At 49.2% G+C, this 26,580-nt stretch overlaps 1 protein-coding gene and 1 long non-coding RNA gene across 5 annotated transcripts in view; one reads left to right on the forward strand and one right to left on the reverse strand.

The window, feature by feature from the left end:
* The window catches only part of LOC142186362 (CUGBP Elav-like family member 3-A), a 52,359-nt gene extending 39,988 nt beyond the window's left edge, over positions 1-12,371 (forward strand). For all 4 annotated transcript variants that reach the window (XM_075261198.1, XM_075261199.1, XM_075261200.1 and 1 more), the window contains exons 12-13: positions 24-159; positions 11,444-12,371. In XM_075261198.1, the coding sequence (XP_075117299.1) occupies positions 24-151 (128 nt within the window). In that variant the 3' untranslated portion in view covers positions 152-159; positions 11,444-12,371. The remainder of the gene's footprint in view (positions 1-23; positions 160-11,443) is intronic.
* LOC142186363 (uncharacterized) lies at positions 186-2,547 on the reverse strand. The gene is made up of 3 exons (XR_012712016.1): positions 2,521-2,547; positions 1,501-1,563; positions 186-431 (listed from the first exon to the last, which is right to left on the reverse strand). It is a non-coding gene; the product is annotated as an uncharacterized LOC142186363 (long non-coding RNA).
* Positions 12,372-26,580: the final 14,209 nt, after the last annotated feature.

Genomic DNA, 26,580 nt, shown 5'->3' on the forward strand with positions numbered 1-26,580 from the left:
CTGTCTCTCCCCTTTCCTTGCAGGCTTTGTAAGTTTCGACAATCCCGGCAGCGCCCAGGCTGCCATTCAGGCCATGAACGGTTTCCAGATTGGCATGAAGAGGCTCAAAGTACAACTAAAGCGACCAAAAGATGCCAACCGGCCGTACTGAGGGTTCAGGTGGGTGTATAGGGCAGCAGAGTGCGCCCCCTAGTGCTGCCACTGTCAGTCCGCCTACGCCCGGTGTGTGTCCTGCCATGTTCTCCGTCATCTCTTTCCTTATGTCCATGAATATTTCACCCAGTCTCACTTCCTATACAGACGATGAACTCACGAGGATCCAGTGATCTACTGAGACAGATCCAACACTCTGTAGACCAGTGATAAGACAATACCGTGATCTTCTTATCCCTTTAATGTAGATTGAGACATGGTGATCATGTGATCCCAGGCTTCCTATAAATCTAGTAAATGACAGAGTGATCTCATCTGTCCTATCCGTATAGACTATAGCACAGTAATCTAGTGATCTCATCTGTCCTATCCGTATAGACTATAGCACAATAATCCAGTGATCTCATCTGTCCTATCAGTGTAGACTGTAGCACAGTAATCTAGTGATCTCATCTGTCCTATCCGTATAGACTATAGCACAATAATCCAGTGATCTCATCTGTCCTATCAGTGTAGACTATAGCACAGTAATCTAGTGATCTCATCTGTCCTATCCGTATAGACTATAGCACAATGATCCAGTGATCTCATCTGTCCTATCCGTATAGACTATAGCACAGTAATCCAGTGATCTCATCTGTCCTATCCGTATAGACTATAGCACAATAATCCAGTGATCTCATCTGTCCTATCAGTGTAGACTATAGCACAGTAAACTAGACATGTATCCCACTAATCTAGACTGACACAGTAATCTAGTAATCTCATGTTTTATTGATGTAGACTGTGACACAGTAATCTAGTAATCTTATGTATTATTAATCTAGACTATGACACAGTAATCTAGTGATCCAGTTTGCTCCAAGAATGTAGACTATGGTATTGTAATCTAATCACTCAGATGGTCCCAAGAATCTATACTATTGCACAGTAATCTAGTGTTCCACATGGTCCCAATAATATAACGTATGGCACAGTAATCTCATAATCTCATTAATTTAGACTATGACACAGTAATCCAGTGATCCAGTTGATCCCAATCATCTATACTATATCACTGTTATCTAGTGATCTCATTTAGCCTACTGATTAAGACTGTGGCACAGTAATCTAGTGATCCAGCTGGTCCCAATAATATAGAGCATGGCATTGTAATCTAGTCATTCAGATGGCCCCAATAATCTATACTATGACACAGTAATCTAGTGATCTCATCTGTCCTATTAATATAAACTATATTAACTATACAGTAATCTAGTGATCCAGCTGGTCCCAATACAATAGACTTGTCATATTTTATTAATCTAGACTATGACACAGTAATCCAGTGATACAGTTTTGTCTCACTTTCCTATCAATCTAAATTATGACACAGTAATCTAGTGATCTCATCTGCCCTATTAATATAGACTATGACAGTAATCTAGTGATCCCATCTGTTCAATTAATAAACACTATGACACAGTAATCTAGTGATCTCATCTGTTCCATTAATAAACACTGACACAATAATCTAGTGATCTCATCTGCCCTATTAATATAGACTATGACACAGTAATCTAGTGATCCCATCTGTTCCATTAATAAACACTATGACACATTAATCTAGTGATCACATCTGTCCTATTAATATAAACTATGACAGTAATCTAGTGATCTTATCTGTCCTATTAATATAGGCTATGACACAGTAATCTAGTGATCTCATCTGTCCTATTAATATAGGCTATGACACAGTAATCTAGTGATCTCATCTGTCCTATTAATATAGTCTATGACACAGTAATCTAGTGATCTCATCTGTCCTATTAATATAGGCTATGACACAGTAATCTAGTGATCTCATCTGTCCTATTAATATAGGCTATGACACAGTAATCTAGTGATCCCATCTGTCCCATTAATAAAAACTATAACAGTAATCTAGTGATCTCATCTTTCCTATTAATATAGACTATGACAGTAATCTAGTGATCTCATCTGTCCTATTAATATAAACTATGACACAGTAATCTAGTGATCTCATCTGTCCTATTAATATAAACTATGACACAGTAATCTAATGATCTCATCTGTCCTATTAATATAAACTATGACACAGTAATCTAGTGATCTCATCTGTCCAATTAATACAGATTATGACATGGTAATCTAGTGATCTCATATGCCCTATTAATACAGACTATGACACAGTAATCTAGTGATCACATCTGCCCTATTAATATAGACTATGACACAGTAATCCAGTGATCTCATCTGTCCTATTAATACAGACTATGACACAATAATCTAGTGATCTCATCTGTCCTATTAATACAGACTATGACACAATAATCTAGTGATCTCAGCTGTCCTATTAATATAGACTATGGCACAGTAATCTAGTGATCTTATCTGTCCTATTAATATAGACTATGACAGTAATCTAGTGATCTCATCTGTCCTATTAATAAACACTATGAAACAGTAATCTAGTGATCTCATCTGCCCTATTAATATAGACTATGACACAGTAATCTAGTGATCTGATCTGCCCTATTAATACAGACTATGACACAGTAATCCAGTGATCTCATCTGTCCTATTAATATAGGCTATGACACAGTAATCTAGTGATCCCATCTGTCCCATTAATAAAAACTATAACACAGTAATCTAGTGATCTCATCTTTCCTATTAATATAGACTGACAGTAATCTAGTGATCTCATCTGCCCTATTAATATAGACTATGACACAGTAATCTAGTGATCTCATCTGCCCTATTAATATAGACTATGACAGTAATCTAGTGATGCCATCTGTAAACACTATGACATAGTAATCTAGTGATCTTATATGTTCTATTAATATAGACTATGACACAGTAATCTATTGATCCCATCTGTAAACACTATGACATAGTAATCTAGTGATCTTATATGTTCTATTAATATAGACTATGACACAGTAGTCTATTGATCCCATCTGTCCCATTAATAAACACTATGACACAGTAATCTAGTGATCCCATCTGTCCTATAATACAGACTATGACACAGTAATCTAGTGATCCCATCTGTCCCATTAATAAAAACTATAACACAGTAATCTAGTGCTCATCTTTCCTATTAATATAGACTATGACAGTAATCTAGTGATCTCATCTGCCCTATTAATATAGACTATGACAGTAATCTAGTGATGCCATCTGTACTATTAATAAACACTATGACATAGTAATCTAGTGATCTTATATGTTCTATTAATATAGACTATGACACAGTAATCTATTGATCCCATCTGTCCCATTAATAAACACTATGACACAGTAATCTAGTGATCCCATCTGTCCTATTAATATAGACTATGACACAGTAATCTAGTGATCTCATATGCCTTATTAATATAGACTATGACACAGTAATCTAGTGATCCCATCTGTCCTATTAATATAGACTATGACACAGTAATCTAGTGATCTGATCTGCCCTATTAATACAGACTATGACACAGTAATCCAGTGATCTCATCTGTCTTATTAATATAGGCTATGACACAGTAATCTAGTGATCCCATCTGTCCTATTAATAAAAACTGTAACACAGTAATCTAGTGATCTCATCTTTCCTATTAATATAGACTATGACAGTAATCTAGTGATCTCATCTGCCCTATTAATATAGACTATGACACAGTAATCTAGTGATCTCATCTGTCCTATTAATATAGACTATGACACAGTAATCTAGTGATCTCATATGCCCTATTAATATAGACTATGACACAGTAATCTAGTGATCTCTATTAATATAGGCTATGACAGTAATCTAGTGATCTCATCGGTCCTATTAATATAGACTATGACACAGTAATCTAGTGATCTCATCTGTCCTATTAATATAGGCTATGACACAGTAATCTAGTGATCTCATCTGTCCTATTAATATAGGCTATGACACAGTAATCTAGTGATCTCATCTGTCCTATTAATATAGTCTATGACACAGTAATCTAGTGATCTCATCTGTCCTATTAATATAGGCTATGACACAGTAATCTAGTGATCTCATCTGTCCTATTAATATAGGCTATGACACAGTAATCTAGTGATCCCATCTGTCCCATTAATAAAAACTATAACAGTAATCTAGTGATCTCATCTTTCCTATTAATATAGACTATGACAGTAATCTAGTGATCTCATCTGTCCTATTAATATAAACTATGACACAGTAATCTAGTGATCTCATCTGTCCTATTAATATAAACTATGACACAGTAATCTAATGATCTCATCTGTCCTATTAATATAAACTATGACACAGTAATCTAGTGATCTCATCTGTCCAATTAATACAGACTATGACACAGTAATCTAGTGATCTCATATGCCCTATTAATACAGACTATGACACAGTAATCTAGTGATCACATCTGCCCTATTAATATAGACTATGACACAGTAATCCAGTGATCTCATCTGTCCTATTAATACAGACTATGACACAATAATCTAGTGATCTCATCTGTCCTATTAATACAGACTATGACACAATAATCTAGTGATCTCAGCTGTCCTATTAATATAGACTATGGCACAGTAATCTAGTGATCTTATCTGTCCTATTAATATAGACTATGACAGTAATCTAGTGATCTCATCTGTCCTATTAATAAACACTATGAAACAGTAATCTAGTGATCTCATCTGCCCTATTAATATAGACTATGACACAGTAATCTAGTGATCTGATCTGCCCTATTAATACAGACTATGACACAGTAATCCAGTGATCTCATCTGTCCTATTAATATAGGCTATGACACAGTAATCTAGTGATCCCATCTGTCCCATTAATAAAAACTATAACACAGTAATCTAGTGATCTCATCTTTCCTATTAATATAGACTGACAGTAATCTAGTGATCTCATCTGCCCTATTAATATAGACTATGACACAGTAATCTAGTGATCTCATCTGCCCTATTAATATAGACTATGACAGTAATCTAGTGATGCCATCTGTAAACACTATGACATAGTAATCTAGTGATCTTATATGTTCTATTAATATAGACTATGACACAGTAATCTATTGATCCCATCTGTAAACACTATGACATAGTAATCTAGTGATCTTATATGTTCTATTAATATAGACTATGACACAGTAGTCTATTGATCCCATCTGTCCCATTAATAAACACTATGACACAGTAATCTAGTGATCCCATCTGTCCTATAATACAGACTATGACACAGTAATCTAGTGATCCCATCTGTCCCATTAATAAAAACTATAACACAGTAATCTAGTGCTCATCTTTCCTATTAATATAGACTATGACAGTAATCTAGTGATCTCATCTGCCCTATTAATATAGACTATGACAGTAATCTAGTGATGCCATCTGTACTATTAATAAACACTATGACATAGTAATCTAGTGATCTTATATGTTCTATTAATATAGACTATGACACAGTAATCTATTGATCCCATCTGTCCCATTAATAAACACTATGACACAGTAATCTAGTGATCCCATCTGTCCTATTAATATAGACTATGACACAGTAATCTAGTGATCTCATATGCCCTATTAATATAGACTATGACACAGTAATCTAGTGATCCCATCTGTCCTATTAATATAGACTATGACACAGTAATCTAGTGATCTGATCTGCCCTATTAATACAGACTATGACACAGTAATCCAGTGATCTCATCTGTCTTATTAATATAGGCTATGACACAGTAATCTAGTGATCCCATCTGTCCTATTAATAAAAACTGTAACACAGTAATCTAGTGATCTCATCTTTCCTATTAATATAGACTATGACAGTAATCTAGTGATCTCATCTGCCCTATTAATATAGACTATGACACAGTAATCTAGTGATCTCATCTGTCCTATTAATATAGACTATGACACAGTAATCTAGTGATCTCATATGCCCTATTAATATAGACTATGACACAGTAATCTAGTGATCTCATCTGTCCTATTAATATAGGCTATGACACAGTAATCTAGTGATCTCATCTGTCCTATTAATATAGGCTATGACACAGTAATCTAGTGATCTCATCTGCCCTATTAATATAGACTATGACACAGTAATCTAGTGATCTCATCTGCCCTATTAATATAGACTATGACAGTAATCTAGTGATGCCATCTGTAAACACTATGACATAGTAATCTAGTGATCTTATATGTTCTATTAATATAGACTATGACACAGTAATCTATTGATCCCATCTGTAAACACTATGACATAGTAATCTAGTGATCTTATATGTTCTATTAATATAGACTATGACACAGTAATCTAGTGATCTCATCTTTCCTATTAATATAGGCTATGACACAGTAATCTATTGATCCCATCTGTCCCATTAACAAACACTATGACACAGTAATCTAGTGATCCCATCTGTCCTATTAATATAGGCTATGACACAGTAATCTAGTGATCCCATCTGTCCCATTAATAAAAACTATAACACAGTAATCTAGTGATCTCATCTTTCCTATTAATATAGACTATGACAGTAATCTAGTGATGCCATCTGTACCATTAATAAACACTATGACATAGTAATCTAGTGATCTTATATGTTCTATTAATATAGACTATGACACAGTAATCTATTGATCCCATCTGTCCCATTAATAAACACTATGACACAGTAATCTAGTGATCCCATCTGTCCTATCAATATAGACTATGACACAGTAATCTAGTGATCTCATATGCCCTATTAATATAGACTATGACACAGTAATCTAGTGATCCCATCTGTCCTATTAATATAGACTATGACACAGTAATCTAGTGATCTGATCTGCCCTATTAATACAGACTATGACACAGTAATCTAGTGATCCCATCTGTCCTATTAATAAAAACTATAACACAGTAATCTAGTGATCTCATCTTTCCTATTAATATAGACTATGACAGTAATCTAGTGATCTCATCTGCCCTATTAATATAGACTATGACACAGTAATCTAGTGATCTCATCTGTCCTATTAATATAGACTATGACACAGTAATCTAGTGATCTCATCTGTCCTATTAATATAGACTATGACACAGTAATCTAGTGATCTCATCTGTCCTATTAATATAGACTGACACAGTAATCTAGTGATCTCATCTGTCCTATTAATATAGTTTATGACAGTAATCTAGTGATCTCATCTGTCCTATTAATATAGTCTATGACACAGTAATCTAGTGATCTCATCTGCCCTATTAATATAGACTATGACACAGTAATCTAGTGATCTCATCTGTCCTATTAATATAGACTATGACACAGTAATCTAGTGATCTCATCTGCCCTATTAATATAGACTATGAAAGTAATCTAGTGATCTCATCTATCATATTAATATTGGCTATGGCACAGTAATCTAGTGATCTCATCTGTCCTATTAATATAGACTATGACAGTAATCTAGTGATCTCATCTGTCCTATTAATACAGACTATGACACAGTAATCTAGTGATCTCATCTGTCCTATTAATACAGACTATGACACAATAATCTAGTGATCTCATCCGTCCTATTAATATTGGCTATGACACAGTAATCTAGTGATCTCATCTGTACTATTAACATAGGCTGTGATTTAGTGATCTAGTAATCCAATTTGTCCTATTAATATCCAGTGATCCATCTTGTCCCAATAATTTAGTCTATAGCACAGTATGTAGTGATTTAAATTTTACTAACAATCTAAACTATGTCAAAGTAATCTACTCGCCTCATTTATCCTATTAATAACGACTGGCGTGGTAATCCAGTGATCCATCTGTCCCAATAATTTAGACTTTAGCACAGTAATTTAGTGATCTCACCTATCCTAGTTAACTATACTGTGGCACAGTGATCTAGTGATCTACTCTGTCCTACTACTACAGACTATGGCACAGTCATCTAGTGATCTCATCTACCCTAATAATATAGACTATGACAGAAATCTAGTGATCTCATCTGTCCTATTAATATAGACTATGACAGAAATCTAGTGATCTCATCTGTCCTATTAATATAGACTATGACACAGTAATCTAGTGATCTTATCTGTCCTATTAATATAGACAATGATTTAGCGATCTAGTAATCTAATTTGTCCTATTAATATCCAGTGATCCAGCTGGTCCCAATAATCTAGTCTATATCACAGTATCTAGGGATTTAAATTTTACTAACAATCTAAACTATGGCAAAGTAATCTAGTCTCCTCATTTATCCTATTAGTAATGACTGGTGTGGTAATCCAGTGATCCATCTGTCCCAATAATTTATACTGTGGCACAGTCATTTAGTGATCTCATCTATCCTAGTAATCTAGACTGTGGCACAGTGATCCAGTGATCTCCTCTGTCCTACTACTACAGACTATGTAAGAGTAATCTAGTGATCTCATCTATCTTTGTGGCAAAGTAATCTAGTGATCCATCTGGTTCCAATAATCTAGGCTAAATTAGTGATCTGTTTGATTTTGTAGACTCATCCTATAATTGATGTTGCACCAGCACCCCCCTCCCCCCTAAATATGTTATATCCTACCAGAGAGATAACTAAGAGCAGTAGATCCTAACTGATCACAATGATCACGTATGACATGAGACTTATTCTTTGTGTATGAGAGTAATAAAATTGCAGTAAGTAAGAAGATTTAATAACGTCATATAAATATTAACCACATGACCAAAAGAAAAACAGCTTCTCTTTTTTTGCTGCTTGTAACCCGCCCACCTTGTGCCAGGGTCCAATCAAATCATGAGACGACTCTGTCGCTTTGACCTAGCGTCCATTGGCTGCCCTGGGAGTCGTAGCACCGCCCCTTGTAAGTTGCATCCGTTGGAATGACTGTGTTGTATTTTGAGACTCCTCCCTAACTGCCTCACCCTCCTCCCTCCTATAAGCCCCGCCCATGAGGAGCGGCTCCAAGGGAGATTTCTGTTTTGTATAGGATGCATGGAGTGCTGTGGAAATATGGAGTTGATGTGCCGTGCCATATTGATTGTCTCTAGGCTGTAAAGGGCGATGTGGCGGGTGACACCCTTTATAATGCACCCACAATATGGGAGGAGCACAAAGCTGAACATGTTAGAGCGTAGGCTGATGATGACGTCATGACTTGTTCCAGTGTTCCCCTTATGTCTTGTTCTGACAGAACTTACCTCATAAATGATTTTAGTCGGCGACTAATAGACAGATTTTCATATTAGGAGGGAGAACATTAAAACAAGTCAGCAAGTTGTCAGATTTATACCCTCGCTGGATAATGGCCTAGCCAGAGATTTCTCTGAAAATCTGTACCAAAAGACCCCTCATGTGTGAACAGCTACATGACAGGACTTCTTGTGCCCTGGCAGCTCAGTGGTCATAGTCGTTGCCGTATCCCCCTGCTTGGGTGGAGGAAGTATCGTCCTTGGGGGTGGGGGGGTTGGGTTGTGTCTCCAGTCTCTAATTTCTTCCATTTTGTGGTTGCATTTGATAAAAGGGGTCACCTGCCGTCACGGTGACATGTACGAGGACTGATCTCTTGTGACTGATGCTCCCCTCTCCCACCATCTTTCTGTGGACCCTGGTCTTGGCAATGCTCGATGTGGTCTGTGCACTGAGATCTTCTGCTTACGCTGTCTTCTATCATCCATTGTCCATGGTCTTTTCCCATCCAACCTCCCATCACTTTCAGCCCATGTCACGGGAACTCAGAAGACCTTTTAAAGGGAGTGTTTCACTACAACCAGTGTGTCAACCCAGCCCTGTAGGTAGATAGGTTGTGGTCACCTGTATCAGATGGTGTTTTCCCCTTGTGAATCGGGGCCTGCATTGCCGAGATATCGCCATTTTAGATACCTCTTTAGAACAATGGCGGCCTCCTTGTGCTGCCAAAAGCTCATTAGCATATTGACAAAAACAGCGATATCTCAGCAACGAAAGCTCCGATTCACAAGGGGAAAACGCCCTGTGATTCAGGTGACCCTATCCTATCTATCTGTGGGGTTGGAGTGATATGCTGTTCGTGGGGGCACACTCCCTTTAAGGCCATGCAGGACAGCTGGCAGCATGGTGGACTCCTCCCTTTGTCCACTATAAGGCTGGATTCACACATGCTGTTTCTGATGCAGCTTTTTGAGGGAATAAAATAATGAAGGAAGGCCTTCTACTCCTCCGCCCTGCCAGATAGAACCGTATTCAGACTGGAATCGCCCACGCAGTTTTTCTATCAATGTACATTATATTCCACGACAACCCTCTAGTAATGCAAGGAACATGCAATAGGGCCAGTCATATACTGTGGGTGGGGCTACTATTCAAGGGGAGGGGCTTGCTGAGCAGGCCGTAGAGGTTACATACCAGAAACAGCGCCTCCCCTGTCCAGGGGTTGTGTCTGGTATTGCAGCTGAGGTCCATTGAAGGCAATGGGATTAAGCTACAATGGGTAGGTGTGGCTTGTGCCATGTTTTTGTAATCCTGGAAACCCCTTTAAGAGCAAGCTGTACCCCCCCCCCCCATACACCCCAGAGTCATCCACCACCCCCCGCCGCCTCTTCTCCTGTGCATGAGACATTGAGACCTGACCCTGCGCCCGTCCTTCCTCCTGCTCTCCTCCCTCCATCAGGCTCGCTGTCTGTGGTCCCATCATAGAGTGTCTGCTCCGTATTTAAGCGCTTGACCTCTTGGCTGTCATCTTGTATTTGGGGCGCTACCAGATGTTTGTCTGGCATGGCCTATCCACGGCCAACAAGTCGCTGCTTGGAGAAGCCGAGGACGACACGGGGCCCGGAGTAGAACCTTAGCGGGCCGATATCCATCAGATATTGGGTGAGGTGGTGACCAGATGTCCAGGTACAGAAGGAAGTCTAGAACGTATGCAGCCCCCTCTAGACACATGGATGACCTTCATCTCCTCCAGCCCTTGGCCCCGCGGCTCTGTTACCGCCATTTTGTGTGTCTGGTCTGTGGCTCAATAGTCTTACATCTGGTCCTTTGAATTCTGGGTGATCACTGCCAGCGGAGGTCAGGTGTAGACGTGGCTCTAGTCTAGTGTGCGATCTTCTGGTGGGGGTTCTTCATCAGTCTCATACTGATGGAGCAGGGACAGTGCAGAGGCCGGAGCCTATTATGGCGGACATGGAGATGAGGACATTCCTCCACCTTCCTATAGGTGGCACCTCCCAGAATTCAAACCCAGGCGGTGGGGAGGGGGCCTGTCTTGCATCTGTAGACCATGCATTGACTTTGTGTTTGCTCTTCCTTTCAGTGGGTGCACCTGATTTTGGGGATCAAGGGGTTCCTAGGTCCAGCCCCGCGTCCCCTCTTTCTCTTTCCACACCTCGCAAAGGACTCCAAAACTTTTTCTGCTGCTGGACCAAGAAGGACAATTTTTTTTCAGGGGAAACCGCTACACGGCTGAATCTGATAATCTCCCAACCAGCAAGGACCTCCAGACTCATCCCTTTAAGAGGTGGAGAAGTGGAACATTCCTGGATCTGCACACACTCACCGGAGCGGACAGGGTAGAGCTATACTTGCCGCGTCCAGCCTCTCTCGTGGGCACGGGATTTATTTTTTAACTTTGGGCAAAAATTGGAAAAAAAAAAAAAAAAAACAAAAACAAAAAAAAAACTTTTTGTGACATAGCAGCTGTATGGCGGGCGGCGGCGGCGCAGGTATCTGGGTGATAATGTCGTGTTTAGGTTACCACTTTTCTTCTGATCTCACTCATCGTCCCGTCTGCAAATGTTTAAGGAAAAAAAAAATATGGCGTTTTATGAGGTAGAGTGAATATTTATAGGAGCCGGGCCGGTGCGGGGGTCGGAGCACCGCCATGTACATACAGAGAGGGTCCGGGCAGCAGTGCAATATCCCCGTAGCCCTGGCGCTCACTCCTTGCATTTGGCTGCTGCTCCCGTCCTTATCGAACCAGGACTCCAGAAAGTCACCAGCGGCCATGTGGTGGCACAGCTCAGTGGTCAGCCGGGCACGGAGGGCCCTCTCTAGGGGGTCTACGGTGGTAAATACATGGAATATTTAATTTTATACAGCAAAGAGATTATGTCTAAAAGAAGTAGAGGGGAGGACGGTGACAATTACCTCCTGACTGTGCAGTGAACATCTCCACCCTGGGTGGGACTGTCCATGCTCTGAGATTCACCCCTGGAAGAACTTCCTTCTATGTGGTTCCTCAGAGTAGCGCCCCTTTTATGTGGTTCGTCTGAGGAGCTTCCATCTCTGTGGCCCTTCCGAGGAGTTCCACCATCTATGTTATTCCTCACTGAAGGAGTAACCATAAGGTCACTGAGAGAAGCTTTCTCCTATGTGGTTCCTCAGAGTAACGCCCCTTTTATGTGGTTCCTCCGAGGAGCTTCCTTTTATGTGGTTCCTCTGAGGAGCTTCCTTCTATGTGGTTCCTCAGAGTAGCATCCCTTTTATGTGGTTCCTCCGAGGAGCTTCCTTCTATGTGACCTCTCCGAGGAGTTCCACCATCTATGTTATTCCTCACTGAAGGAGTAACCATAAGGTCACTGAGAGAAGCTTTCTCCTATGTGGTTCCTCCGAGGAGCTTCCTTCTATGTGGTTCCTCCAAGGAGCGCCCCTTTTATGTGGTTCCTCCGAGGAGCTTCCTTCTATGTGACCTCTCCGAGGAGTTCCACCATCTATGTTGTTCCTCACTGAAGGAGAAGCTTTCTCCTATGTGGCTCCTCAGAGTAGTGCTCCTTCTATGTGGTTCCTCTGAGGAGTTCCTTCTATGTGGTTCCTCAGAGTAGCGCCCTTTTTATATGGTTCCTCCAAGGAGCTTCCTTCTATGTGGTTCCTCCGAGGAGCACCCCTTCTATGTGGCCCCTCAGAGGAGTTCCACCATCTATATTGTTCCTCACTGAAGGAGTTATCATATGGAGAAGAGCTTTCTCCTATGTGGTGCCGCACAAGAAAAGTAACCATATGGTCACAGAGAGGGGCTACTTTCTATGTGGTTCCACCATCTATATTGTCCCTCAGAGTAAAACCCTGCTATACTCTCTCTGGTCCCACAGAGGAGGAGCCATCTTCTCTCTGGTCCCACAGACGAGGAACCATCTTCTCTCTGGTTCCACAGAAGAGGAACCATCTTCTCTCTGGTCCCACAGAAGAGGAGCCATCTTCTCTCTGGTCCCACAGAGGAGGAGCCATCTTCTCTCTGGTCCCACAGAGGAGGAGCCATCTTCTCTCTGGTCCCACAGAGGAGGAGCCATCTTCTCTCTGGTCCCACAGAGGAGGAGCCATCTTCTCTCTGGTCCCACAGAGGAGGAGCCATCTTCTCTCTGGTCCCACAGAGGAGGAGCCATCTTCTCTCTGGTCCCACAGAGGAGGAGCCATCTTCTCTCTGGTGCCACAGAGGAGGAGCCATCTTCTCTCTGGTGCCACAGAAGAGGAATATCTTCTGTGGAATTTTGCCCCTAAACACTAAGCATGAGACACTTAAGTCCAGATTTGCTCCACTGGGGCCCCCTGGTGACGGGGGCAGGATAGGACACGCTCAGGGGTGGCACAGCTCCTCTCATAGTCAATGCTGCAGAATGGCGGCTCTTTGGAGGTGAGAACCTCAATGCAGTACCAGGTCAGTCTACAGCCCAGCTTTATACCCGTCCTCGGGGACACGTATAACTGCACAATTCCATAGGCAGCGCCATTGCGGTTTTTTTTACCCTCATTCCTTTCATTTGTATGGGGGAGGGGCTTAATATGATAGATTTCAGAAATCCTAGAGGTGTCACAGAAATCGAGCGCTTTACGACCATTTTGGGCGATGCATCTGCTGACACTTCCCATGGAGCACCTACAGGCCCCAGGGCACCATTCTGTCACTTTGATAAATGCCCCTCCCCCACTGAATTGCACTTAGGTACAACTTCTGACAAGCTGGCGCGCACTGTCTCATGTACACTGAAGACAGTCTCTACCACCAGAGGCGGACATTTTGTGAGCCGAGATCATTGGGTTTGTTAGGAATCAGAGACATCGCTGAGGTATTTACAAAATGGCTGCCCCTACTGGACGCCATTACGTGCAGGATAGTTGTCGTCAATCTCTCCGCACCTCGGGGGCGTCACTAGTTCACAGGCAAACTGTACGTTACATTCCCATCAATAAAAAAGTCTGCTCCACAAAATGGCGGCCTGCAGTCACTTAAAGGGATGTCCGGGATTAGAAGGAAGGCTCTGATGTTGTCCCTGTATAGCGCCACACTTGTCTAGGGGCTGAGAGTGATATTACACCTCGCTAATACTCATTTTGTTCAGTCCTGGAAACCCTCTAAGCAGCTGCAAGTCTTGACTGTGTCCTGGGTCCAACATGGCTGCTCGTCCCATCTGACGCTCAAAGACTCTCACAGAGTCCGGGGGTAACGTCGCCCACTGTGGTCCGTTCAGGGTCACATGGCCAATGCAAGGACCGCGCACTTCTCCCCGCCCCCCACGTGTGACCGTAGGCACACGACATGGTCACGAGCAGGGAATACAATAATACATGTCTTTAAAGTCTGTGTCGTTTGTGGGTAAATGTCGGGTGATGACGGCACCCGAAAGTGGGCTCATCTGCATATCAGAGGTCAGGGGTCGCGGCCACGCGCTCAGACAGAAAGGTAAATGTTTACAGAATCCGAAACCTCCCGGAAATGTACAGAATTTTGTGCGTCAAGAGAAAAGTCTCTGCCATTTTATTGTCAAATCTAGAGGAATTTTGTTTGTTTTTTTGTGGGAGGGGGGGGCAAAGGGTATTTTAATATAAATGAGGGTGGGGGAGGGGCTATATCAGACCAATCCTTGATGATTATATAACGCATAACTTATTTCTTATTTATTGCTCTTTATTTTCAATTATTTAATTTACTTTTCTGTTTAAATGAAATAAATTTGATGAATAGTGACCGAGGCGTCCGAATCCTTCCTACCCCCCCACCGAGTGTGCCCATGGTGTGACCGAGGCGTCCGAATCCTTCCTACACCCCCACCGAGTGTGCCCATGGTGTGACCGAGGCGTCTGAATCCTTCCTACACCCCCCCCCACCGAGTGTGCCCATGGTGTGACCGAGGCGTCCGAATCCTTCCTACACCCCCCCCCCACGAGTGTGCCCATGGTGTGACCGAGGCGTCCGAATCCGTCCTACACCCCCATCCAGTGTGCCCATGGTGTGACCGAGGCGTCCGAATCCTTCCTACGCCCCCATCGAGTATGCCCATGGTGTGACCGAGGCGTCCGAATCCTTCCTACACCCCCATCGAGTGTGCCCATGGTGTGACCGAGGCGTCCGAATCCTTCCTACACCCCCATCGAGTGTGCCCATGGTGTGACCGAGGCGTCCGAATCCTTCCTACACCCCCACCGAGAGTGCTCATGGTGTGACCGAGGCGTCCGAATTCTTCCTACACCCCCATCGAGTGTGCCCATGGTGTAACCGAGGCGTCCGAATCCTTCCTACCCCCCCACCGAGTGTGCCCATGGTGTGACCGAGGCGTCCGAATCCTTCCTACCCCCCCACCGAGTGTGCCCATGGTGTGACTGAGGCGTCCGAATCCTACCTACACCCCCACCGAGTGTGCCTATGGTGTGACCGAGGCGTCCGAATCCTTCCTACACCCCCACCGAGTGTGCCCATGGTGTGACCGAGGTGTCCGAATCCTTCCTACCCCCCCCCCCACCGAGTGTGCCCATGATGTGACCGAGGCGTCCGAATCCTTCCTACACCCCCCTCCCCCGAGTGTGACCGAGGCGTCCGAATCCTTCCTACACCCCATCGGGTGTGCCTATGGTGTGACCGAGGCGTCCGAATCCTTCCTACACCCCCCTCCCCCGAGTGTGCCCATGGTGTGACCGAGGCGTCCGAATCCTTCCTACACCCTCCCCCACCGAGTGTGCCCATGGTGTGACCGAGGCGTCCAAATCCTTCCTACACCCCCACCGAGAGTGCTCATGGTGTGACCAAGGCGTCCGAATCCTTCCTACACCCCCACCGAGAGTGCTCATGGTGTGACCAAGGTGTCCGAATCCTTCCTACACCCCCCCCCCACCGAGTGTGCCCATGGTCTGACCGAGGCGTCCGAATCCTTCCTACACCCCCACCGAGTGTGCCCATGGTGTGACCGAGGCGTCCGAATCCTTCCTACACCCCCCCCACCGAGTGTGCCCATGGTCTGACCGAGGCGTCCGAATCCTTCCTACACCCCCCCCCACTGAGTGTGCCCATGGTGTGACTGAGGCGTCCGAATCCTTCCTACACCCCCACCGAGTGTGCCCATGGTGTGACCGAGGCGTCCGAATCCTTCCTACACCCCCCCCCACCGAGTGTGCCCATGGTGTGACCGAGGCGTCCGAATCCTTCCTACACCCCCATCGAGTGTGCCCATGGTGTGACCGAGGCGTCCGAATCCTTCCTACACCCCCATCGAGTGTGCCCATGGTGTGACCGAGGCGTCCGAATCCTTCCTACACCCCCATCGAGTGTGCCCATGGTGTGACCGAGGCGTCCGAATCCTTCCTACACCCCCACCGAGTGTGCCCATGGTGTGACCGAGGCGTCCGAATCCTTCCTACACCCCCATCGAGTGTGCCCATGGTGTGACCGAGGCGTCCGAATCCTTCCTACACCCCCATCGAGTGTGCCCATGGTGTGACCGAGGCGTCCGAATCCTTCCTACACCCCCATCGAGTGTGCCCATGGTGTGACCGAGGCGTCCGAATCCTTCCTACACCCCCACCGAGAGTGCCCATGGTGTGACCGAGGCGTCCGAATTCTTCCTACACCCCCACCGAGTGTGCCCATGGTGTGACCGAGGCGTCCGAATCCTTCCTACCCCCCCACCGAGTGTGCCCATGGTGTGACCGAGGCGTCCGAATCCTACCTACACCCCCACCGAGTGTGCCCATGGTGTGACCGAGGCGTCCGAATCCTTCCTACACCCCCACCGAGTGTGCCCATGGTGTGACCGAGGTGTCCGAATCCTTCCTACCCCCACCGAGTGTGCCCATGGTGTGACCGAGGCGTCCGAATCCTACCTACACCCCCACCGAGTGTGCCCATGGTGTGACCGAGGCGTCCGAATCCTTCCTACCCCCCCACCGAGTGTGCCCATGGTGTGACTGAGGCGTCCGAATCCTACCTACACCCCCACCGAGTGTGCCCATGGTGTGACCGAGGCGTCCGAATCCTTCCTACACCCCCACCGAGTGTGCCCATGGTGTGACCGAGGTGTCCGAATCCTTCCTACCCCCCCCCCACCGAGTGTGCCCATGGTGTGACCGAGGCGTCCGAATCCTTCCTACACCCCCCTCCCCCGAGTGTTCCCATGGTGTGACCGAGGCGTCCGAATCCTTCCTACACCCCCCCCACCGAGTGTGCCCATGGTGTGACCGAGGCGTCCGAATCCTTCCTACACCCCCCCCACTGAGTGTGCCCATGGTGACTGAGGCGTCCGAATCCTTCCTACACCCCCACCGAGTGTGCCCATGGTGTGACCGAGGCGTCTGAATCCTTCCTACACCCCCCCCCACCGAGTGTGCCCATGGTGTGACCGAGGTGTCTGAATCCTTCCTACACCCCCCCCCACGAGTGTGCCCATGGTGTGACCGAGGCGTCCGAATCCTTCCTACACCCCCATCGAGTGTGCCCATGGTGTGACCGAGGCGTCCGAATCCTTCCTACACCCCCACCGAGTGTGCCCATGGTGTGACCGAGGCGTCCGAATCCTTCCTACCCCCTCACCGAGTGTGCCCATGGTGTGACCGAGGCGTCCGAATCCTACCTACACCCCCACCGAGTGTGCCCATGGTGTGAATGAGTCCGAATCCTCTATACATACCCCAGTCAGTGCTCAAGGTGTAACCAGAGGCATCCGAATTCTTCATACACCCCCACCGAGTGTGGCTATGGTGTGAATGAGTCTGAATCCTCTATACATACCCCAGTCGGTGCCCAAGGTGTGACCAAGGTGTCCGAATCCTCCATACCCCATTCAGTGCTCATGGTGTAACCGAGGTGTCAGAGTCCTTCATACCCCAGTCAGTGCTCATGGTCTGACCGAGGCGTCCGAATTCTTCATATACCCCACGGAGTGTGCCCATGGTGTGAATGAGGCGTCCGAATCCTCTATACCCCAGTCAGTGCTCATGGTGTGACCGAGGCGTCCGAATCCTCTATACCGCAGTCAGTGCTCATGGTGTGACCGAGGCGTCCGAATCCTCTATACCCCAGTCAGTGCTCATGGTGTGACCGAGGCGTCCGAATCCTCCATACCCCAGTCAGTGCTCATGGTGTGACCGAGGCTTCCGAATCCTCCATACCCCAGTCAGTGCTCATGATGTGACCTAGGCATCCGAGTCCTTCATACCCCAGTCAGAGCCCAGGGTGTGACCGAGGTGTCCGAATCCTCCATACCCCAGTCAGTGCTCATGGTGTGACCGAGGCGTCTGAGTCCTTCATACCCCAGTCAGTGCTCATGGTGTGACCGAGGCGTCTGAGTCCTTCATACACCCCCCCCCCACGAGTGTGCCCATGGTGTGACCGAGGCGTCCGAATCCTTCCTACACCCCCATCGAGTGTGCCCATGGTGTGACCGAGGCGTCCGAATCCTTCCTACACCCCCATCGAGTGTGCCCATGGTGTGACCGAGGCGTCCGAATCCTTCCTACACCCCCACCGAGAGTACTCATGGTGTGACCAAGGTGTCCGAATCCTTCCTACACCCCCCCCCCCACCGAGTGTGCCAAATCCTTCCTACACCCCCACCGAGTGTGCCCATGGTGTGACCGAGGCGTCCGAATCCTTCCTACACCCCCCCCCACCGAGTGTGCCCATGGTGTGACTGAGGCGTCCGAATCCTTCCTACACCCCCACCGAGTGTGCCCATGGTGTGACCGAGGCGTCCGAATCCTTCCTACACCCCCCCCACCGAGTGTGCCCATGGTGTGACTGAGGCGTCCGAATCCTTCCTACACCCCCACCGAGTGTGCCCATGGTGTGACCGAGGCGTCCGAATCCTTCCTACACCCCCACCGAGTGTGCCCATGGTGACTGAGGCGTCCGAATCCTTCCTACACCCCCACCGAGTGTGCCCATGGTGTGACCGAGGCGTCTGAATCCTTCCTACACCCCCCCCACCGAGTGTGCCCATGGTGTGACCGAGGTGTCTGAATCCTTCCTACACCCCCCCCACGAGTGTGCCCATGGTGTGACCGAGGCGTCCGAATCCTTCCTACACCCCCATCGAGTGTGCCCATGGTGTGACCGAGGCGTCCGAATCCTTCCTACACCCCCATCGAGTGTGCCCATGGTGTGACCGAGGCGTCCGAATCCTTCCTACACCCCCACCGAGAGTACTCATGGTGTGACCAAGGTGTCCGAATCCTTCCTACACCCCCCCCCCCACCGAGTGTGCCAAATCCTTCCTACACCCCCACCGAGTGTGCCCATGGTGTGACCGAGGCGTCCGAATCCTTCCTACACCCCCCCCACCGAGTGTGCCCATGGTGTGACTGAGGCGTCCGAATCCTTCCTACACCCCCACCGAGTGTGCCCATGGTGTGACCGAGGCGTCTGAATCCTTCCTACACCCCCCCCCCCACCGAGTGTGCCCATGGTGTGACCGAGGTGTCCGAATCCTTCCTACACCCCCCCCCCACGAGTGTGCCCATGGTGTGACCGAGGTGTCCGAATCCGTCCTACACCCCCATCGAGTGTGCCCATGGTGTGACCGAGGCGTCCGAATCCTTCCTACACCCCCATCGAGTGTGCCCATGGTGTGACCGAGGCGTCCGAATCCTTCCTACACCCCCCCCCCACGAGTGTGCCCATGGTGTGACCGAGGCGTCCGAATCCGTCCTACACCCCCATCGAGTGTGCCCATGGTGTGACCGAGGCGTTCGAATCCTTCCTACACCCCCATCGAATGTGCCCATGGTGTGACCGAGGCGTCCGAATCCTTCCTACACCCCCATCGAGTGTGCTCATGGTGTGACCGAGGCGTCCGAATTCTTCCTACACCCCCATCGAGTGTGCCCATGGTGTGACCGAGGCGTCCGAATCCTTCCTACCCCCCCACCGAGTGTGCCCATGGTGTGACCGAGGCTTCCGAATCCTTCCTACCCCCCCACCGAGTGTGCCCATGGTGTGACCGAGGCGTCCGAATCCTTCCTACCCCCCCACCGAGTGTGCCCATGGTGTGACCGAGGCGTCCGAATCCTACCTACACCCCCTCCGAGTGTGCCCATGGTGTGACCGAGGCGTCCGAATCCTTCCTACACCCCCACCGAGTGTGCCCATGGTGTGACCGAGGTGTCCGAATCCTTCCTACCCCCCCCACCGAGTGTGCCCATGGTGTGACCGAGGCGTCCGAATCCTTCCTACACCCCCCTCCCCCGAGTGTGCCCATGGTGTGACCGAGGCGTCCGAATCCTTCCTACACCCCATCGGTTGTGCCTATGGTGTGACCGAGGCGTCCGAATCCTTCCTACACTCCCCTCCCCCCGAGTGTGCCCATGGTGTGACCGAGGCGTCCGAATCCCTCCTACACCCCCACCGAGAGTGCTCATGGTGTGACCGAGGCGTCCGAATCCTTCCTACACCCCCACCGAGTGTGCCCATGGTGTGACCGAGGCGTTCGAATCCTTCCTACACCCCCCCACCGAGTGTGCCCATGGTGTGACCGAGGCGTCCGAATCCTTCCTACACCCCCATCGAGTGTGCCTATGGTGTGACCGAGGCGTCCGAATCCTTCCTACACCCCCACCGAGAGTGCTCATGGTGTGACCGAGGCGTCCGAATCCTTCCTACACCCCCACCGAGTGTGCCCATGGTGTGACCGAGGCGTCCGAATCCTTCCTACACCCCCACCGAGTGTGCCCATGGTGTGACCGAGGCGTCCGAATCCTTCCTACCCCCTCACCGAGTGTGCCCATGGTGTGACCGAGGCGTCCGAATCCTACCTACACCCCCACCGAGTGTGCCCATGGTGTGAATGAGTCCGAATCCTCTATACATACCCCAGTCAGTGCTCAAGGTGTAACCAGAGGCATCCGAATTCTTCATACACCCCCACCGAGTGTGGCTATGGTGTGAATGAGTCTGAATCCTCTATACATACCCCAGTCGGTGCCCAAGGTGTGACCAAGGTGTCCGAATCCTCCATACCCCATTCAGTGCTCATGGTGTAACCGAGGTGTCAGAGTCCTTCATACCCCAGTCAGTGCTCATGGTCTGACCGAGGCGTCCGAATTCTTCATATACCCCACGGAGTGTGCCCATGGTGTGAATGAGGCGTCCGAATCCTCTATACCCCAGTCAGTGCTCATGGTGTGACCGAGGCGTCCGAATCCTCTATACCGCAGTCAGTGCTCATGGTGTGACCGAGGCGTCCGAATCCTCTATACCCCAGTCAGTGCTCATGGTGTGACCGAGGCGTCCGAATCCTCCATACCCCAGTCAGTGCTCATGGTGTGACCGAGGCTTCCGAATCCTCCATACCCCAGTCAGTGCTCATGATGTGACCTAGGCATCCGAGTCCTTCATACCCCAGTCAGAGCCCAGGGTGTGACCGAGGTGTCCGAATCCTCCATACCCCAGTCAGTGCTCATGGTGTGACCGAGGCGTCTGAGTCCTTCATACCCCAGTCAGTGCTCATGGTGTGACCGAGGCGTCTGAGTCCTTCATACACCCCCCCCCCCACGAGTGTGCCCATGGTGTGACCGAGGCGTCCGAATCCTTCCTACACCCCCATCGAGTGTGCCCATGGTGTGACCGAGGCGTCCGAATCCTTCCTACACCCCCATCGAGTGTGCCCATGGTGTGACCGAGGCGTCCGAATCCTTCCTACACCCCCACCGAGAGTACTCATGGTGTGACCAAGGTGTCCGAATCCTTCCTACACCCCCCCCCCCCACCGAGTGTGCCAAATCCTTCCTACACCCCCACCGAGTGTGCCCATGGTGTGACCGAGGCGTCCGAATCCTTCCTACACCCCCCCCCACCGAGTGTGCCCATGGTGTGACTGAGGCGTCCGAATCCTTCCTACACCCCCACCGAGTGTGCCCATGGTGTGACCGAGGCGTCTGAATCCTTCCTACACCCCCCCCCCCACCGAGTGTGCCCATGGTGTGACCGAGGTGTCCGAATCCTTCCTACACCCCCCCCCCCCCACGAGTGTGCCCATGGTGTGACCGAGGCGTCCGAATCCGTCCTACACCCCCATCGAGTGTGCCCATGGTGTGACCGAGGCGTCCGAATCCTTCCTACACCCCCATCGAGTGTGCCCATGGTGTGACCGAGGCGTCCGAATCCTTCCTACACCCCCCCCCCACGAGTGTGCCCATGGTGTGACCGAGGCGTCCGAATCCGTCCTACACCCCCATCGAGTGTGCCCATGGTGTGACCGAGGCGTCCGAATCCTTCCTACACCCCCATCGAATGTGCCCATGGTGTGACCGAGGCGTCCGAATCCTTCCTACACCCCCATCGAGTGTGCTCATGGTGTGACCGAGGCGTCCGAATTCTTCCTACACCCCCATCGAGTGTGCCCATGGTGTGACCGAGGCGTCCGAATCCTTCCTACCCCCCCACCGAGTGTGCCCATGGTGTGACCGAGGCGTCCGAATCCTACCTACACCCCCTCCGAGTGTGCCCATGGTGTGACCGAGGCGTCCGAATCCTTCCTACACCCCCACCGAGTGTGCCCATGGTGTGACCGAGGTGTCCGAATCCTTCCTACCCCCCCCACCGAGTGTGCCCATGGTGTGACCGAGGCGTCCGAATCCTTCCTACACCCCCCTCCCCCGAGTGTGCCCATGGTGTGACCGAGGCGTCCGAATCCTTCCTACACCCCATCGGGTGTGCCTATGGTGTGACCGAGGCGTCCGAATCCTTCCTACACTCCCCTCCCCCGAGTGTGCCCATGGTGTGACCGAGGCGTCCGAATCCCTCCTACACCCCCACCGAGAGTGCTCATGGTGTGACCGAGGCGTCCGAATCCTTCCTACACCCCCACCGAGTGTGCCCATGGTGTGACCGAGGCGTTCGAATCCTTCCTACACCCCCCCACCGAGTGTGCCCATGGTGTGACCGAGGCGTCCGAATCCTTCCTACACCCCCATCGAGTGTGCCTATGGTGTGACCGAGGCGTCCGAATCCTTCCTACACCCCCACCGAGAGTGCTCATGGTGTGACCGAGGCGTCCGAATCCTTCCTACACCCCCACAGAGTGTGCCCATGGTGTGACCGAGGCGTCCGAATCCTTCCTACACCCCCACCGAGAGTGCTCATGGTGTGACCGAGGCGTCCGAATCCTTCCTACCCCCTCACCGAGTGTGCCCATGGTGTGACCGAGGCGTCCGAATCCTACCTACACCCCCACCGAGTGTGCCCATGGTGTGAATGAGTCCGAATCCTCTATACATACCCCAGTCAGTGCTCAAGGTGTAACCAGAGGCATCCGAATTCTTCATACACCCCCACCGAGTGTGGCTATGGTGTGAATGAGTCTGAATCCTCTATACATACCCCAGTCGGTGCCCAAGGTGTGACCAAGGTGTCCGAATCCTCCATACCCCATTCAGTGCTCATGGTGTAACCGAGGTGTCAGAGTCCTTCATATCCCAGTCAGTGCTCATGGTCTGACCGAGGCGTCCGAATTCTTCATATACCCCACGGAGTGTGCCCATGGTGTGAATGAGGCGTCCGAATCCTCTATACCCCAGTCAGTGCTCATGGTGTGACCGAGGCGTCCGAATCCTCCATACCCCAGTCAGTGCTCATGGTGTGACCGAGGCGTCCGAATCCTCCATACCCCAGTCAGTGCTCATGGTGTGACCGAGGCTTCCGAATCCTCCATACCCCAGTCAGTGCTCATGATGTGACCTAGGCGTCCGAGTCCTTCATACTCCAGTCAGAGCCCAGGGTGTGACCGAGGTGTCCGAATCCTCCATACCCCAGTCAGTGCTCATGGTGTGACCGAGGCGTCTGAGTCCTTCATACCCCAGTCAGTGCTCATGGTGTGACCGAGGCGTCCGAATCCTCCATACCCCAGTCAGTGCTCATGGTGTGACCGAGGCGTCCGAATCCTCCATACCCCAGTCAGTGCTCATGGTGTGACCGAGGCGTCCGAATCCTCCATACCCCAGTCAGTGCTCATGGTGTGACCGAGGCGTCCGAATCCTCCATACCCCAGTCAGTGCTCATGGTGTGACCGAGGCGTCCGAGTCCTCCATACCCCAGTCAGTGCTCATGGTGTGACCGAGGCGTCCGAGTCCTCCATACCCCAGTCAGTGCTCATGGTGTGACCGAGGCGTCCGAGTCCTCCATACCCCAGTCAGTGCTCATGGTGTGACCGAGGCGTCCGAGTCCTCCATACCCCAGTCAGTGCTCATGGTGTGACCGAGGCGTCAGAGTCCTCCATACCCCAGTCAGTGCTCATGGTGTGACCGAGGCGTCAGAGTCCTCCATACCCCAGTCAGTGCTCATGGTGTGACCGAGGCGTCCGAGTCCTTCATACCCCAGTCAGTGCTCATGGTGTGACCGAGGCGTCCGAGTCCTCCATACCCCAGTCAGTGCTCATGGTGTGACCGAGGCGTCCGAGTCCTCCATACCCCAGTCAGTGCTCATGGTGTGACCGAGGCGTCAAGAGTCCTTCATGGCAGTCAGGGCCTTACAGGAGCACAGATTTCATCCACACTGGTCACAAGGTCCATGCTGACTAAGACATAGGTGTCAGTACACACGGAAGATCGCACTGTACAAACATAAAACCCCTTTCCTGGCCGTGGTGCCCCTTAGGCGTTGTGGCCTCCTACAAGCAAATGACTCTACTCCAGATTCCCAGAGCTCAGTCCTCTCCATCTGTGGGATATTCTGGAGTCTGATCCATAGAGAACGCACCAAGCAACAACCAGGATAGACAGAATCTGCTAGCGAGAGACCACATGAACCAGAGTCTGAACCTGGAGGCGTCAAATACTGTAGGAAACTGCAGAGAATCCAGGCCTGGAGGATCAGATACCACAGGAACCCTGCAGAGATCTGGTAGGAGATCAGATACCACAGGACACACCGAGATCTAGTGGAGTCCAGGTCTGGAGGGATCAGATACCACAGGACACTACAGAGATCTAGTGGAGTCCAGGTCTGGAGGATCGGATACCACAGGATACCTGCAGAGATCTAGTGGAGTCCAGGTCTGGAGGGATCAGATACCACAGGATACCTGCAGAGATCTAGTACAGTCCAGGTCTGGAGGGGATCAGATACCACAGGACACTGCAGAGATCTAGTGGAGTCCAGGCCTGGAGGGATCAGATACCACAGGATACCTGCAGAGATCTAGTGGAGTCCAGGTCTGGAGGGGTCAGATACCACAGGACACTGCAGAGATCTAGTGGAGTCCAGGCCTGGAGGGATCAGATACCACAGGACACTGCAGAGATCTAGTGGGGTCCAAGTCTGGAGGGATCAGATACCACAGGACACTACAGAGATCTAGTGGAGTCCAGGTCTGGAGGGATCAGATACCACAGGACACTACAGAGATCTAGTGGAATCCAGGTCTGAAGGATCGGATACCTGCAGAGATCTAGTGGAGTCCAGGTCTGGAGGGATCAGATACCACAGGACACTGCAGAGATCTAGTACAGTCCAGGTCTGGAGGGATCAGATACCACAGGACGCTGCAGAGATCTAGTGGAGTCCAGGCCTGGAGGGATCAGATACCACAGGATACCTGCAGAGATCTAGTGGAGTCCAGGCCTGGAGGGATCAGATACCACAGGACACTGCAGAGATCTAGTGGAGTCCAGGCCTGGAGGGATCAGATACCACAGGATACCTGCAGAGATCTAGTGGAGTCCAGGTCTGGAGGGGTCAGATACCACAGGACACTGCAGAGATCTAGTGGGGTCCAAGTCTGGAGGGATCAGATACCACAGGATACCTGCAGAGATCAAGTGGAGTCCAGGTCTGGAGGGGTCAAATACCACAGGACACTGCAGAGATCTAGTACAGTCCAGGTCTGGAGGGATCAGATACCACAGGACACTGCAGAGATCTAGTACAGTCCAGGTCTGGAGGGATCAGATACCACAGGGCACTGCAGAGATCTAGTGGAGTCCAGGCCTGGAGGGATCAGATACCACAGGACACCTGCAGAGATCTAGTGGAGTCCAGGCCTGGAGGGGTCAGATACCACAGGACACTGCAGAGATCTAGTGGAGTCCAAATCAGGAGGGATCAGATACCACAGGACACTGCAGAGATCTAGTGGAGTCCAGGCCTGGAGGGATCAGATACCACAGGACACTGCAGAGATCTAGTGGAGTCCAGGTCTGGAGGGATCAGATACCACAGGATACCTGCAGAGATCTAGTGGGGTCCAAGTCTGGAGGGAT

The sequence above is a fragment of the Leptodactylus fuscus genome (assembly GCF_031893055.1).
Source record: "Leptodactylus fuscus isolate aLepFus1 chromosome 7 unlocalized genomic scaffold, aLepFus1.hap2 SUPER_7_unloc_1, whole genome shotgun sequence".
NCBI lineage: Eukaryota > Metazoa > Chordata > Amphibia > Anura > Leptodactylidae > Leptodactylus > Leptodactylus fuscus.